The 13914-nt window shown below is 45.0% G+C and overlaps 1 protein-coding gene across 1 annotated transcript in view; it reads left to right on the forward strand.

Moving 5' to 3' along the window:
* Positions 1-476: 476 nt before the first annotated feature.
* The window catches only part of LOC114877719, a 48716-nt gene continuing 35278 nt past the window's right edge, over positions 477-13914 (forward strand). The window contains exon 1 of the mRNA XM_029190663.2: positions 477-1241. Within this exon, the coding sequence (XP_029046496.1) occupies positions 1166-1241 (76 nt within the window). The 5' untranslated portion in view covers positions 477-1165. The remainder of the gene's footprint in view (positions 1242-13914) is intronic.

Here is a 13914-nt window from a genome sequence, read left to right on the forward strand (position 1 = left end):
CTCGGTATCCCTAACTCGAGGTTAATTACGTTTCTTTGATGCATCTCTTTTTTACCGGTATATTATCAGCGTGCTCTCTCGATTGTATCACGATTTTTACGTCACCCTGTATATTTAACGAGGGAGACGAACGAGAAGAAAGGAAGAGAGAGAGAGAGAGAGAAAGCGTGCGAAGCGTGGCAAAGAGAAACAGTGAGAGAGAAAGTAGCGTTGGAGAGAAAGGGGTGCAGATAGATGGCACGGCGCGGCGCGGCGACGAGGAGAACAGCGACGACGAGAGGGGCGGGGAGAGACAGACGTTCTACCGTTGCTTGGAACGAGCAAGCTTGGTTCACGGAGCGAGAGTGGGGCGGCGAGCGGCGGAGAAGGGCGGAGGCAGGCGGTGGGGAGAAAGTAGTGGGTGGTAGCGAATCACGGAGTGATAGGGGAAATCAGTCGCGGTTCGAGTACCGCCACGTATGCACGTGAGCGGGTCTGCTCTCTTTCTAATAGTCCGAAACGAGCACGGTTTTTCACCCTTTCACGGAGCTCCCTAAAATAATAAATACATAAAATACGCGTTCTCGGAATTAATCAAAGAAAATCCCGACCTTCCCCCGACGTTTTATATAGGACCGAGACGGTTGCGCCGCTCCGTGGCGACGGATGAACTGACCGGTCCAATCAGGGATTACCGATGTAAACACAGAGAGTAGAGTTTGAAACGGAAAAGAGTTAGTGACGAGAGAGGCTCGCGCGTTCGAGAAACTCTGTCCCGTTCTTTCTCCCTCTCTATTTCTCATTCTATCTCGATCGTTCTCCTCCCACTCTACCGGCTTTCTGTCTCACTGTTTCACTCGCCGCTACTCTCCTGACGAAAGGACGTTCGAGATAATCCGAGCGAACGTTTCTTCGAGGGGAAAGTCTGACTCTGATATACCAGTTTTCAATTGTCGCTCGCGAGGATTCCCGCGCGTTCGTAGCAGTTCCACGGAGCTTATCGACGATCGAATCGACGCGATAAATAATCGTTCTCGATCTAGAAACCGGCGGCTGGTTACGTAGAAGGGTGTTAAGTGACAAGATATTTGAGCGTGCTAACGAAGACACCGCGCTACCAAGCAGCTGGAAGTGGGGGAGAGAGAAAGAAAGATAGAAAGAAAGCAAGCTGGAGCAGAGGACCAAGATGCTCGACTTCGAACAACAGGCGAATCAGGCACAAGCTCTGGCCTCACTGGACGAGGACTGGCACCTGCTCGAGGGTGAGTGCACGACCTTCGTTATTTTTTCTCCTCTCTGTCTGTTGCATTTTCGATGGAAACCTGCGACAGTGGCGTCGACGTTAGCGGCACGCACCTGGTGAAATCCGAACCGAAGGTAGATGCCTCGTTGACCCTTTCGAGCATATTAATTGGCTACTCCGAGCACGCTCTAACGAATTACCATTTCTCAACATTAAATACGTTATTTCGATATTGGAGTATCGATGACGGGTTATTTGTTTCTTTATGTCCTGTTTCGTCGCAGACAGGCTCGACTCGTAAGGACCTTCTGGACAGACACAGTACTTACACTTACGTAGTGTTTACGCGCCGCTCGATACGCGATTCACTCTCGCTCGTAAAGAAAATAATGAAGTCTCGGAACAAAGATAACGAAAGTTCCTCTCGAAAATAAACGTTTAATCGTAATTTTTTATTTAACCGTGTCGTATCTTATCGAATCGAAACAAAACGTAAATATGCGTTCTTGGAGAACAACGTCGACCAATTTACAAACGTTACCAATGTTTTTATTCCTAGATGAAAAAATAAAATTTACAATAGAGTAAAACGTATCAAAAAAAAAAAAAAAAAGAAAAACGTTGAATCGCCCGAACAATCTCATATGCTTTATTCACAGTTGGTGGTTAAACGGGGTGATCGAATGATGTTCGGATTAATATCCTGGTTATATTTTATTCAAACACTGTTCGAAATGTATATCTTTCGAATTTGACGGATTGCATTTTCGACGAAATGATTTTAATTTCTCGTTATTCGCGTTATATCGTGCTTCTGTTCTTGGAAAAAAGAAAAGATGCGAACGTGGTATTTACGAGACGAAGACGGTGTGACATTTGGCCGTTCGAACGTCCCTTTTATCGAACAGCTGCTTTACGGACCGGCCTTTAGACTTTCTCGCCTGTTTTTCTGACCACGCCAACACGTCTGGAACGTCGTTCACGGGTTTCATTCTGATTTCTTAATATCCAACGAGGAAAAGTAACGGCGCGTACGTGAATACGTGGGTTACGCGTGCACTCGACGCCACTGACTATAATATAATACAACCTGCTGCATGTCAAAGTATTATTTCATTGGCTCGTTCCATGCTTATACGATACCCAAGTGTCATTTAATTAATACGATCGGAAATGAAAGTGAAAACGTAACCTACATTCGATGGAACATTGATCGTCGATAAGAAAGAAACGATCGAACGGATTATCTTTGATTATTGATCCACGCGTATTCATCTAGTTGGTTGAACCCGTTCAGCTTACCTAGATAAATTAATCGCGTATCTAGGGGAAACTAGTCGGCAAATATTGGTGGCGCGCTTTGAACGCGTCTCGCGATAGTTTGCTCGATTGACTTTTAAATGTGTTTCGGAAAATTGAGATTCGTTGTTACGCTGGTTGGGAAATGGAAACGATAGAAACTTTATTTAATAGTTTTTTTTTTTTTTCATTTATTTCTAGTGGAGTTTTGCCATCCTAGTTACAGCAATGTCAGTGGGTCGAGTTGAAATAAGCGTTGTTTAGATTTCGAATATATTGTAAAAGCAGGTTGAATGACGCGCGCGTATCACGCGACGAAAAGCACACGACTCGCACCTGTTTCACGGTACTACGGCACATAAAATGTTTGCGGGAGCAATATCGTGTTCGGCGTTTGCTGACGCCAACTTCACCTGGCCGTGCTCGGGGAAGCGTAGTGTATTTTTCTAGAGGTCTCTGTAAATTCCCGTTGAAACGCTTAGCGCCTGACAATCACGCGAGTTAACTTATTATCAAACAGTGTTTCTTTTTCGAGCGATAAACTGTAAGCGTGTACGAATTGCTTTGTTGTAAATACGCTCGACAGGAGTAACGCGATAGACGAGTAGAAAGATTGATGCTTATCAAAAGAAAGGAAGGAGGAGGTAGGGTAGTAATCGGAGTAACCGTGTAGAGAAGGTGGAGGTAGCAACCTGTCGTCCTGACTTTTCACGAGTTTCTATCTCGCTTGGTTCGCGTGGCAGCTCCGTTTTCATGAATATCTAACGGTCCCCTAGAGCTAAAGCTTCTCATCAGGCGAAGCATCCGCTACCGTGCCACGTCGCGGCAAGGGATCGGAAAAACTCGCTCTGTCCTCGATTACGCTCGCGACTTAACTTTTCTCGCATACGTCGTCGCGATCGACGCCATCGTCGATGAGATGACGATTTGTCCTCGTATTTTCTTCGCTTTCACATCGTTGATGGCCACTTCTCTCTGTGTCGCAAGGCTCGCCGCCTAACCTAAACTGGCCTCGAATTAGGAAATCGTCGAAGGTGGACTCGAATCGTTCGGAAGGCCGTTTATTTTTATCCTTTGGTAACGAGGACCGATTAAATAACGAATTGAGAATTATTTTGGAAAAATTTTTAAGGAGGAATTGATGGACGAACGGAGAAATAGATGTAGATGCCGGGTGAATAAACGGGAGAAGGATTTTTCGGGGGTCATCGGTTCGGAGAGGCATTGGCCGAATTGTCGAGTCAGGGACACGAAAACATTCACGGGTGCGTTGTCGATCGTTGATGCTGGTTTGTCTCAAGGATCTCCACCGGAGTTCGTTCACACCTCGATGCTTATCTTTCACCGTTTCGCGATCGAATTTTTAGCTTCCATCCAGAGAAACGATAGAAGATGGTCCTTGCTGCCACTGGAAGCTGTGTTTATACCATTCGCGTCGTTGAATTTTCATCGTGTGGCAAGATTTTAAAATGCATCCGTTCCAACAGCGTACCTATACACTCTCTCTTTCTCCGTTCGTTTCGTTCGTCGACCGAAACGTTTTGATGAAAAAAATGCAAACGTGTAGGAAGAGAGGGACGGCGTAGGGCATGGGGCGACGAGGGGGTAGAAGCAAGTACACAGAGAGAGAAGGTGGAACGGAGGGTTGGTTTGGAGGGTTGGGAGGAAGGGAGGATAGGAAGGAAGGGTGAGAGAGCAGCTTCGACACAGCAGCACTGCGGCAGAAAACTGGTCCAGGTGCAAGCTCGATACTCCCGTAGCGCGTGATTCGCGTTGAATATTCGCCAGGTTAGAGAATTCCTTATATCCTGCGAGAACTCGACAACGGTACTTTTCACCGTTCATTCTTCCTCCGTTTCCCACTTTTCAAACTAGAAATCGCGTGTCCTTTACCTTCTCCAATACGCCTTCTGACGAGAGAAAGCAATCGCGCTTCTAAGACGTCAGGTGAAAATCGCCTAATTGTAACACTTTTATTCGAATAACTGTGTACATATTAGGATTGACGATCGACGGATCGACGAGACGTTTCTCGGCGATCCCGCGATTCTAATTTCCATCCATGCAGGTAGTCGGTTCGCGACTCGTCTTTGAACACCTCTGCTCGGAGCGTAGGTAGGTAGGTAGAGCGAGCTACATAATCGATATCTCGGCGTGGCCAAATGCCTTATAACATGGGTTATTGATTTGCAACTCCGCCTCTGACGGCGTGTACGCGCACATAACACCGGCATAATAAACACGGCCCATCCGCGCTGCCACGCCGCGTGTTAACGTCCATCCAAAGAAAGATAACTCGTTCCGTTCGCCGACAGTTATCTCGGCTCCTCGTTAACCTTCGCCATCGCGGAATGCACCACTCTGCAACTGTCCTGAAATCGTCCTGCAACCGTGTATACCCTAGAAAAGTTGGCAGGTCCTTTCAGTCGTCTAATCGTCGCGAGAATTACAAGGTTCGAGTGTTGTCGTTTTCTAGACGGTTCCCTCTTACTCCGCTACTCGGGATAATTCGTTCGATTCTTGCAATCACCACCAATTGGACGTATATTTGTTTATCGGAGCAATATATGTATAATTAGGTACATAGTCGTTTGTCTGTGTTAACGGAGATTGAAGGATTACTCAAACGGTGGGAGGGGAATGAGTCTGCCCCTTCCCCAATGAACAACACTGCTATAGACCGATATTCCGCTACGCCATTATGGACAGAGCGTGGTCGAGTAAAAAGCAGCTGAAATTTAGGCTGCCCTTTGACATTTCGAACCCATCTTACTAACTAGTTAGGGGACTAGCCAAGTTCTATAGGGCCTGTTGCTAGTGCACTGCACTTGATCCACCTTTGCATCGAAATAGGGGAAAATGGGTATTACCAAGTAGCGGGGATACGAGTTAACCAAGGAATACAGAGGGAATTCCTGCTTTCGATGACTCAAGGTCGGATCCTTGATGGTCAGAAATGACGTTCATCAGTTTTTACCGGGAATTTACCGAGAGAATGGACCGTTGACGTATGCACGTTACATGGATCGTTTCGATCACGTTTTCCTTGCCCGATGATACTTCCATTTTTCTTAGCGGATAAGATAAGTGGCCCTGGTTATCGCCACGCTCGCGTTCCAACGAATTATTCCGACGCAAAATTGCTTTCTGTCCTTTTCTGAATTCAACGAATGTTTACCCGTCGCGTTCGCGTTATATCGAGACGGAGCAGTGTGCGTATCGATTGCGAAGCGACGATAAGTCGGCTCGTTAACACGACCTCGTCGTGTAATTTATTATTCGTAATTAATGGTAACGATGGCCGATCACGTTCGATTACCAACCTCTTCGAACTTATCGAATTACTCGGAACGCGTTTGCTCTATACTCTATCCTATTGTTGGATGATTCGTTTTTCTCGTAATCGTACGTCATGAAAATGTTCCGCTTACGTTTTCCTCGTTCCACTTAAAACCGTCTTCTCGTAATCGGAATAGACGAACATTTTGTAAACACATAGATATACCCTTTTGTTCTTTTTCAAATGCAGAGGAACTGTTCGAATCGAGTGACAATTCACATGCTACAAATAACTTTTTTGCTTATTATGGTAGAACTGGTTGTTTGCGGATACTTGTCCCGATTCTTTCGAAAGGGGAAGCTAACGAATTCGAAGCCTCGTCAAAGGATATTCATCCATCTGGTGTTACGCGAATTTACAGCGAGGATAATTTGGGGGAACTCCGGCACCCTTTGTCGCATGGGGATGACTAGGTGTTTTACGCAACCGATTTTATTCTCGTCTATTGTCTCTCGTAATAACGTTACGACACAACGATTAACCTTCTGCAGTTTTACGCGTTCGAATTGTCGCGTAACCGAGATGTTGAGCTTTCTTTAGCTACGATATCGTACACGTACGAATTTTAGGCGGGATTAACGCTCCAATTAGTTTGGAATTTGCGTGTCTTCGCATTTTTGCAATTTCATTCGCGATCCCATCGGTTCAAGAGGAGGATCGCTTTTGCAACAATATTCCTTTCGCGTTCTTTCTCGTTCAGTCGCGACTTTCACGGATCAAAAGTGTTTTAAAAGCTCGGTCTGAGATAATTGCCAGCCGTAACGAACGACGAGTACAATGCGCCAGCACGGAAACAAACCAGTGTTAGTCTCGTTCGTAACGCCTGTAAAATTCTTTCGTTCCCCTTTTTCTTCTTTTCCTTTCTCTCTACTTTTGATCATCCTCTCGCAACCAACGCGACGATCTTTTTGAGCAAAAGGAAATTCAGCCGAAGGTTGCGAATTATTTCCCGCGCTTTTCGATTGATAAACACTAGTCAATTGTTTGAAAGACGCGCGCGAAGGAAATTTAAAAATGCCGATAAGAAACGAAGAAAAATATGGTCGTGATAAAAGTTGTACCGTTGTTGTTGCATCTTTTCCGGCGAGTAACAAGCGGATCTTTAATTTTCGAACCGGAGTACGAGAGATACCGTAAACCTCTGTGAAGACCGTCGCGCCCCCTCCGCCATATCGATTGCAGTATCGTGCGTCATCGTGAAACTTCGGCGACGATCGCGATCGTCCGCTCGCAGGGCACCGACAGGTGCGTAGGATTGGGTCAGGGGCCCGGTCTTGCTTCGTTTCACGGACAAGGTCTGTGAAACGGTGTCACGGCTACCTTCAAAACTCTATCGATCCTGTTAATTGCACGCGTCTTATCATCCACGTTACACTTCGCGTATCTCTGCGACCAGACATTGGTTAAACAAAATGACTCTGCTTTATTTGCTCTTCGTACCAACATATTGCGCGCATGAAGTTTACAAATTTTCCGTATAACTCGAACAAAGGATTAATTCTGATCAAGCCGAGGTGGATCGATCTCTTGTCGATATCAAAATAATGAGTCAGGTTTTGCGCGCATTCCTATGCAACAACGTATCGCGAAAACAGTGGCAGGTTGAGCAACGGCGACGGTGAGTCCTTCTCTGGTCAGGACTTATTTAGCGTTGCAGCGTTGCACTTTTGCACAGTTGCACACTGCACGGACATTTTAGCCTTAGTTATACGCCTTTCACCGAGACCCTGCCCCGCGCCTCATCCCTCTCCTAATTAGATGGACCGTCGCGTCGTTCCGTCACGTTCCTGCGTCACTGACAATTAACGTAAGACAAGCCGGACGCGGAATCGGATTATTCGCGAGCAAAACAGTTGATCGATAGAAAAGCAAACTAGTAGTCGAATGCAGACACGTATGGGGGCAGTTAGGTTTATCTCGTTTTTAGACTGCTCGCGGGGAGTTTAAAATCGAAAAGGTGTTTAGCATTGGTGGATCGCCAGACAATAGCCGCAACCGCGTCGCGTCGCGTCGGTTATCGGCCGAGAAGCTGTTAAAAAGATCCCAGCCGCTATTACACGAGAGGAGGATGCAGGATAGAAGCGGTGTGCAAAGAGGATTTTCCCGAGCGAAGATTATTTAAATCCGGCATTGAAAGCGGTTTCAATAGAGACACCGATACGCCCGTGTCACCGCCACCCATCTTCCACCTATCCTCCACCCTTCTTCACCCACGCGTCTTCTCCTTAAGAAGAACAACCGAAAGGAGTCAAGGTCGTCCTTCGAACTTGTTTCTCTCAAATACGAAGCTACTTATTTAAAAATATTTTTCCTTTTTTTCCCCCTTTTTTTTTTCTTACATCAGGATGCACGCGCATGCGTAAGCTCGGAAATAATCGCGCTTAGTAGATCGGGGCCGCGTATTTCCGCTCCTGTCAGCGCGGAGGGAGTCTACTTACTATTTAACCTCGTTTCTTCTACCCACCCTGTTCCCGTCCTCCTCGGTTTCTACCATTATTCGATCGTCTCCATCGAGCACAAGAATCACACTGAATATCGGATAACGAGCCACGTGGAAGAAATACCGTAAAAACGGAACTTTCGATCTTGTTGGTGCGCGAGAAAGCCGAGCATTATGTGCATATTAGGGATGTTCGATTCATCGAAAAGAATCGATTCTGAATCGGAATGAGAGAATCGATTCCTTTCAAAAATTGAAAAAAATTTTTATTTTTTTAAACAGACTATTCCATACTTTCTTTTCAAGAATCGACTTTTTATTTTTTTATATTTCGTGCTTTTACACCAAAAACAGCCGCTCCACATTGTTTATATTTTAATCGCTATTCTTATACTTTTTGTAGGAGTGAATGTGTTTTTATGGATCAGAAAAATCGATTCTTCTAAAAATTCGAAACCAAAAAGTCGATATAAAAAGTGAGAATTAATTCCCTAGAGGGCAAAAAATCGATCTTCGATTCTTGCATGAAAGAATCGATTCTGGGGAAAATCGAATACCAAAGAATCGATTCAGAAGATCGATTTTTTTACCGAAAGAATCGATTCTTCTAAAAATTCGAAACCAAAAACTCGATATAAAAAGTGAGAATTAATTCCCTAGAGGGCAAAAAATCGATCTTCGATTCTTACATGAAAGAATCGATTCAAAAGATCGATTTTTTTACCAAAAGAATCGATTCTTCTAAAAATTCGAAACCAAAAAGTCGATATAAAAAGTGAGAATTAATTCCCTAGAGGGTAAAAATCGATCTTCGATTCTTGCATGAAAGAATCGATTCTGGGGAAAATCGAATACCAAAGAATCGATTCAAAAGATCGATTTTTTTACCGATAGAATCGATTTTCTAAAGAATCGAAACGGAATCGTACATCCCTAGTGCATATTATCTTTGTGTACTAGCTCGTTCCACTTGATTTTCGCCTTTCCTCTTAACGTTTTAATGTTTCGATACATTTTCATTAATTTTTGAACGATCAATTGTAGAAAGGAACGGTCGACGATTTACGAATGAATTTAATTCAGTTGCAACAGATATCGCAGCTCTGCGTTTGCCTCTTCGTATCTAGTCGAAAACACCGGTACGCTCGACGATGTCGCTTTTAATTCGGTGTAAGAAAGTGGGTTTCTGGGTCATAGTGGCGCGATACGCCGACCAACCGATGTACTATGCCACAGCCACAAGCAAACGGCTTCCTTCGCACGGCTCGCGATGAAACGACTTTCTTCGCGGACAGTGCCGTACCTTTCTTACATCTACGACAAGCGCCCGCATTTTATTTTTAAATCATCGTTAATTTGAAATTAACCAGACGCGTGAAGGTTAATCGTCGAGTTTGACCAGTCGTAAGTTAGAATGGTCAGTTGGGAGCATAATACATTAAGCAGCGCGTGCGTTTCGAAAAACCGCATGGTGGGGACATTTTTGTCGAGAGTGAAAGTGGCAGTTCGTAGTTTCGATGGGGCAACGTTAACTTTTACATTTCCCGGTGAAGAAATGCGCGCGCGTCGATCGTGTTCCAAGGATTGCGCGCGTTTAGCCTTACGTAAATTCGACGCAACATTAGTATGTAGGTTTTGGATCGCAAAAATTGGTAAACTATGTAATAATTGGTCGAGTAAAAGCTTTCGGAGAGAAGCAACACGAGAAATGACGTTCCAGAAAAGAATCATACGTTAGCTGTCGTGACTGGTGGAAATAAGAGTAGTAGGAAAATTCCCTAGGGGGAAGCGAGAGGGAGAACTAGCGCGACCCACTTACGTTGTTGATAGACAATAAAACAGGCTTCCGTTGACGGCTTGCCTCTCGACGAAGGTTAATCGGTAATTAAAACTCGATTTACCGTCCGCCTTTCCACGGAATATCGATGAGCCACGATCTTCGTTTTCCCTCTGATCGTGAGTCTTCTTCGATTCTTGCCGTTCGCTGTTCGCCGCTGCGACTCTGAATCGTTTCAACTGATAACCGAGCTTCGAACCGGGTGCAATAACCTCCATCGTTTGCTAATACTTGAATCCAAAGCTTTCGACAGATGGCGCTATAGAATGCATCAAGCGGAGATTCGGAAAATTTTCCAGCTCACAATCGAGGCTTTCCCTAAATCAAAGGCTTTTTATCCTACATTCCTCCTTAAAAGAAGCCTACGTTGCTTCCGGGTGTACATACACGCTTCTTGTTCGTTAGGGTATTCGATAGAGATGACTAGCGACTTGGCTACAAACTTCTCTCTGGCGAAAAACAACGAAGCGTTGCGAGATTGAACGGAACGGGCCACTTCGCGATCCCTTCTCGCTCCCTTTTCCCTCCCTTTTCACGTTGATTTATGACCCCTTACCAAGGACCAGTTTCCGAGAGAAATTATCGTCCCGTTTATTCGTGCCTTCCTCGGACGAACAAGTTGAGCGTCGATGATATTTTGCGAAGCAATGAAGCAACTAACCATAGTGCCTCAACCAGGGGATAATCTTGCGGTAACACCCTCGTGATCCACCATTACCTCTAGTTTCGATTCATAATCTATATCATAGGTTCTTAAACTGTGGTCCTCGGATTATAAAAATGGTTGACCAACTATTTTTATTTTTACCAATATTTATTATAATGTAGTGTCTATGAGATTATTGAGCCAGAAATGAAGTCTCAAGAACGGCGTAAAATGCCTAGGGTTAGGATGGGGTCCGCAAAAAGAAATCCTCGAACTACATAAGTTTAAGAACCCCTGATCTATACCATTTGCCCAACTATAGAAGAATAAATTCATGTTATAAATATGCAGAATGCACAGGTTGAACGAGCGTAAAGTATTCGCAGAGTTTTATCGTACTTTGCTTCCTACGTACAATACGTATATATATTGTATTAAATCGATTGGTTAGTTTAAGCCATGACACGAAGCGTATTAATAGAATTGCTAGAGGGGGGTAAAAGAAAGATTTCCTGGCAATTTCTCCGGTTTGCTGGCACGGTTATTCACGGGCGACATTCATAGGCAAATGGGGACGAGTACGTCCGATTCGGCACGGTCTCGTTCAAAATTCGCCTCTCGTAGAAGGGAGGCTTTACGATTTCATTCAATTAACCAGCTCTATCTTGGCAGATGTAGATTACAAGAGTGTATCGTGTGCCGGGGGGGTATTTTGCGACACGGGCGAGGCCTGTGTCCACCTGACCGCGTCACAGCCACCGCTTTACGTATGTCGCTCTGGCACGCGAACCTTCCGCCTTCTCTTCTTCCTCTTCAAAACCTTAATACACCGCTGTCCAGAATCAGGGAAGCCACTTTCTTACTCCGCGAGCTATCCCGTCACTCTACTCGGCGTCTTCGGTTTCTCTAACACGGCAAAAGACTTGGCAAACTTACGGTTCTTCGACGAAACACCGCTCCAACGATTATCTACTTGTAGACTTGCTAGGTCGCGTGCAGCTTAGCCTTCCCTTGGTTAACAGGAAACTTAAGGAGTAGAGTTCCTTTATGCGGCAGAAAAAGAGATTCTAGCTTGGTCTCTTCTCCCTGTGCTTACTCTCTTAACCAAGAGAAGCCTACATTGCAGCCAAGTGTACATGCGAATACGGACATGGTAGAGCAGGGGCAGTGGGGATGCCCTCTGGCCACGGAATCAGCTCTCCGCTGGACAGCATTGCTTTAAGCCTTTACCATACAGCGCCACTCTGTTTAATCACTTGTGTTCCCCTCTTTCTCTCTCTCTCCTTCTCTCTTTAGTTTGTTTATTGACTTTGTACGGTACATACAGGGTGGAGTATCATCCCTCGCCAGTTTGACCTGGACGACCATTAATAGCGTAATTCATTAAACTGTGTAACAAATCAATTTTTCCTTCAGGAGGGGGAGAGGATCTCCTGAGTCATTTGCTTACATTGTTTCTAGCTTCTGTCTTGAAGCGATTGTCAAACGATGATGTCATCTCAGATTTTAGATTCGGCCTCTACGTATATAATCTCGTTGGCGATACTTATTCTCGAGCGTGTGATTTAAAACGCTATCTACCGAGGTCGAAAATACTTTTCATCGGGCAGCGATTACGCTCTCGTGTATGTAAATATCTTAATTGTTAGAAACGATGCTTTCGTGAAAGAAGGAATGGCGGATCGCGTTTACGATGGAGCAACGCCACGCGTCCATCCAGAGAATTAACCGTAGTTCGAGCTTACGCTTTGCCTCCCTCGATCACGACGCCAAAGGATACTCTACTCGCGTATGTACGACGTGTTAGACGCGTGTAAACGTCTATATATACACACGTGTACACACCTTCCACTCCAGAAAGGGCAGCTTCAAAGATAGCGTTGCAATTGCTTCCGAACCCATTTGAATACCCTTTCCACGTTTATTTCTCACTGTCAGACGGAATTCGAAATTAGGTTACAGTTTAGCGTTTGAAACGACGCGAGTCGAGATTTTCGAACCCGAACGAGACAGTGAAATTCCATTTATTTTACATCAACGGAATTTCAAATCGAATCTCGTTCGATATCATTTTATCTACCTCCCTTTTGCGCTTCAAGAAATAATGGATTCGAGTAAAATGTGCTATAGGCGACAGTAAAGATGTTTAAGTCTCCTGCTAGTAGACAACAGTTTGGTCTTACCTCAGAAATACATACCTATTCAGATGGACAAAGTAGAACTCGTCAGAAAATTATTATTAATTTTGCCCTGTCGTTATGGGGAAGATTTTATTGTACGTAAAAAAGATGGGAAAGCCTGGAGAGGTTTTCGAGACACCTTGTGTGCAGAGTCGCTATTCGTCGAGGGGAGAAACGTCGGGTATGATGGTGGAAGCGAGACGAACGTATCGTTGGAAAAGGAGAGATTGCGGGTAAAAAGGAGGAACGAGTTGCGCGCGAGCGGAACGAAAATGAAGCTACGACTCTCTGCCGTCTCCCCACTTTGCCAACGCTCCCTCTTTTCTCTCTTTATCTCTCTGTTCATCGAGTGCAGCAACCCTGCAGGAGGACAGGAGCATCGACCAATACTCCGACACGGGCCGAGTAGGACGAAGATAGACGTCGCGAATAACATGTGGCACATTTTCGAGTTAAACGAGCCGCTCGCGGCTTTTATTTCACTTCCGAGGAATCTTTCCCCTCTTTTTTCTTTTTTCTTCGAACGCTGTTCCTTAGGCACACGGTACAATGACACTTTCCTCGTGATCTTTGCACCGTGAAAGATACCGCGTTATCGTTCGCGCTCCTCTTCGGAGTTCATTGATATCCTATTAGGCTGGCGAGAAAATCGTAATCGTAATTTTTAAGAAAGGTTAAGACGTTGACTGGCACGATTTTCGAGCGAATCGGTGAAAAACGGAGAAGCGTTCATCGAGGGAAAACGATTTGAAATAAGCTCTTCTCGGAAACGCATAGAGCACGGATGTCGTTCCTGTTCTTTTCGCATCGCGGCGCTTCGAGGAAGCATAACTTCGCCGAGTTGTTGGCAGTAACTTAAAATTTAGCCGGTTTCTCGAGTCGGTTTCACCGATAAACAAGCAGAAATTTACGAGCTCCATCCTTCGAGACTATCGATTGGTTTTTTGGTA

Source organism: Osmia bicornis, chromosome 11 (assembly GCF_907164935.1).
Source record: "Osmia bicornis bicornis chromosome 11, iOsmBic2.1, whole genome shotgun sequence".
Classification (NCBI taxonomy): domain Eukaryota; kingdom Metazoa; phylum Arthropoda; class Insecta; order Hymenoptera; family Megachilidae; genus Osmia; species Osmia bicornis.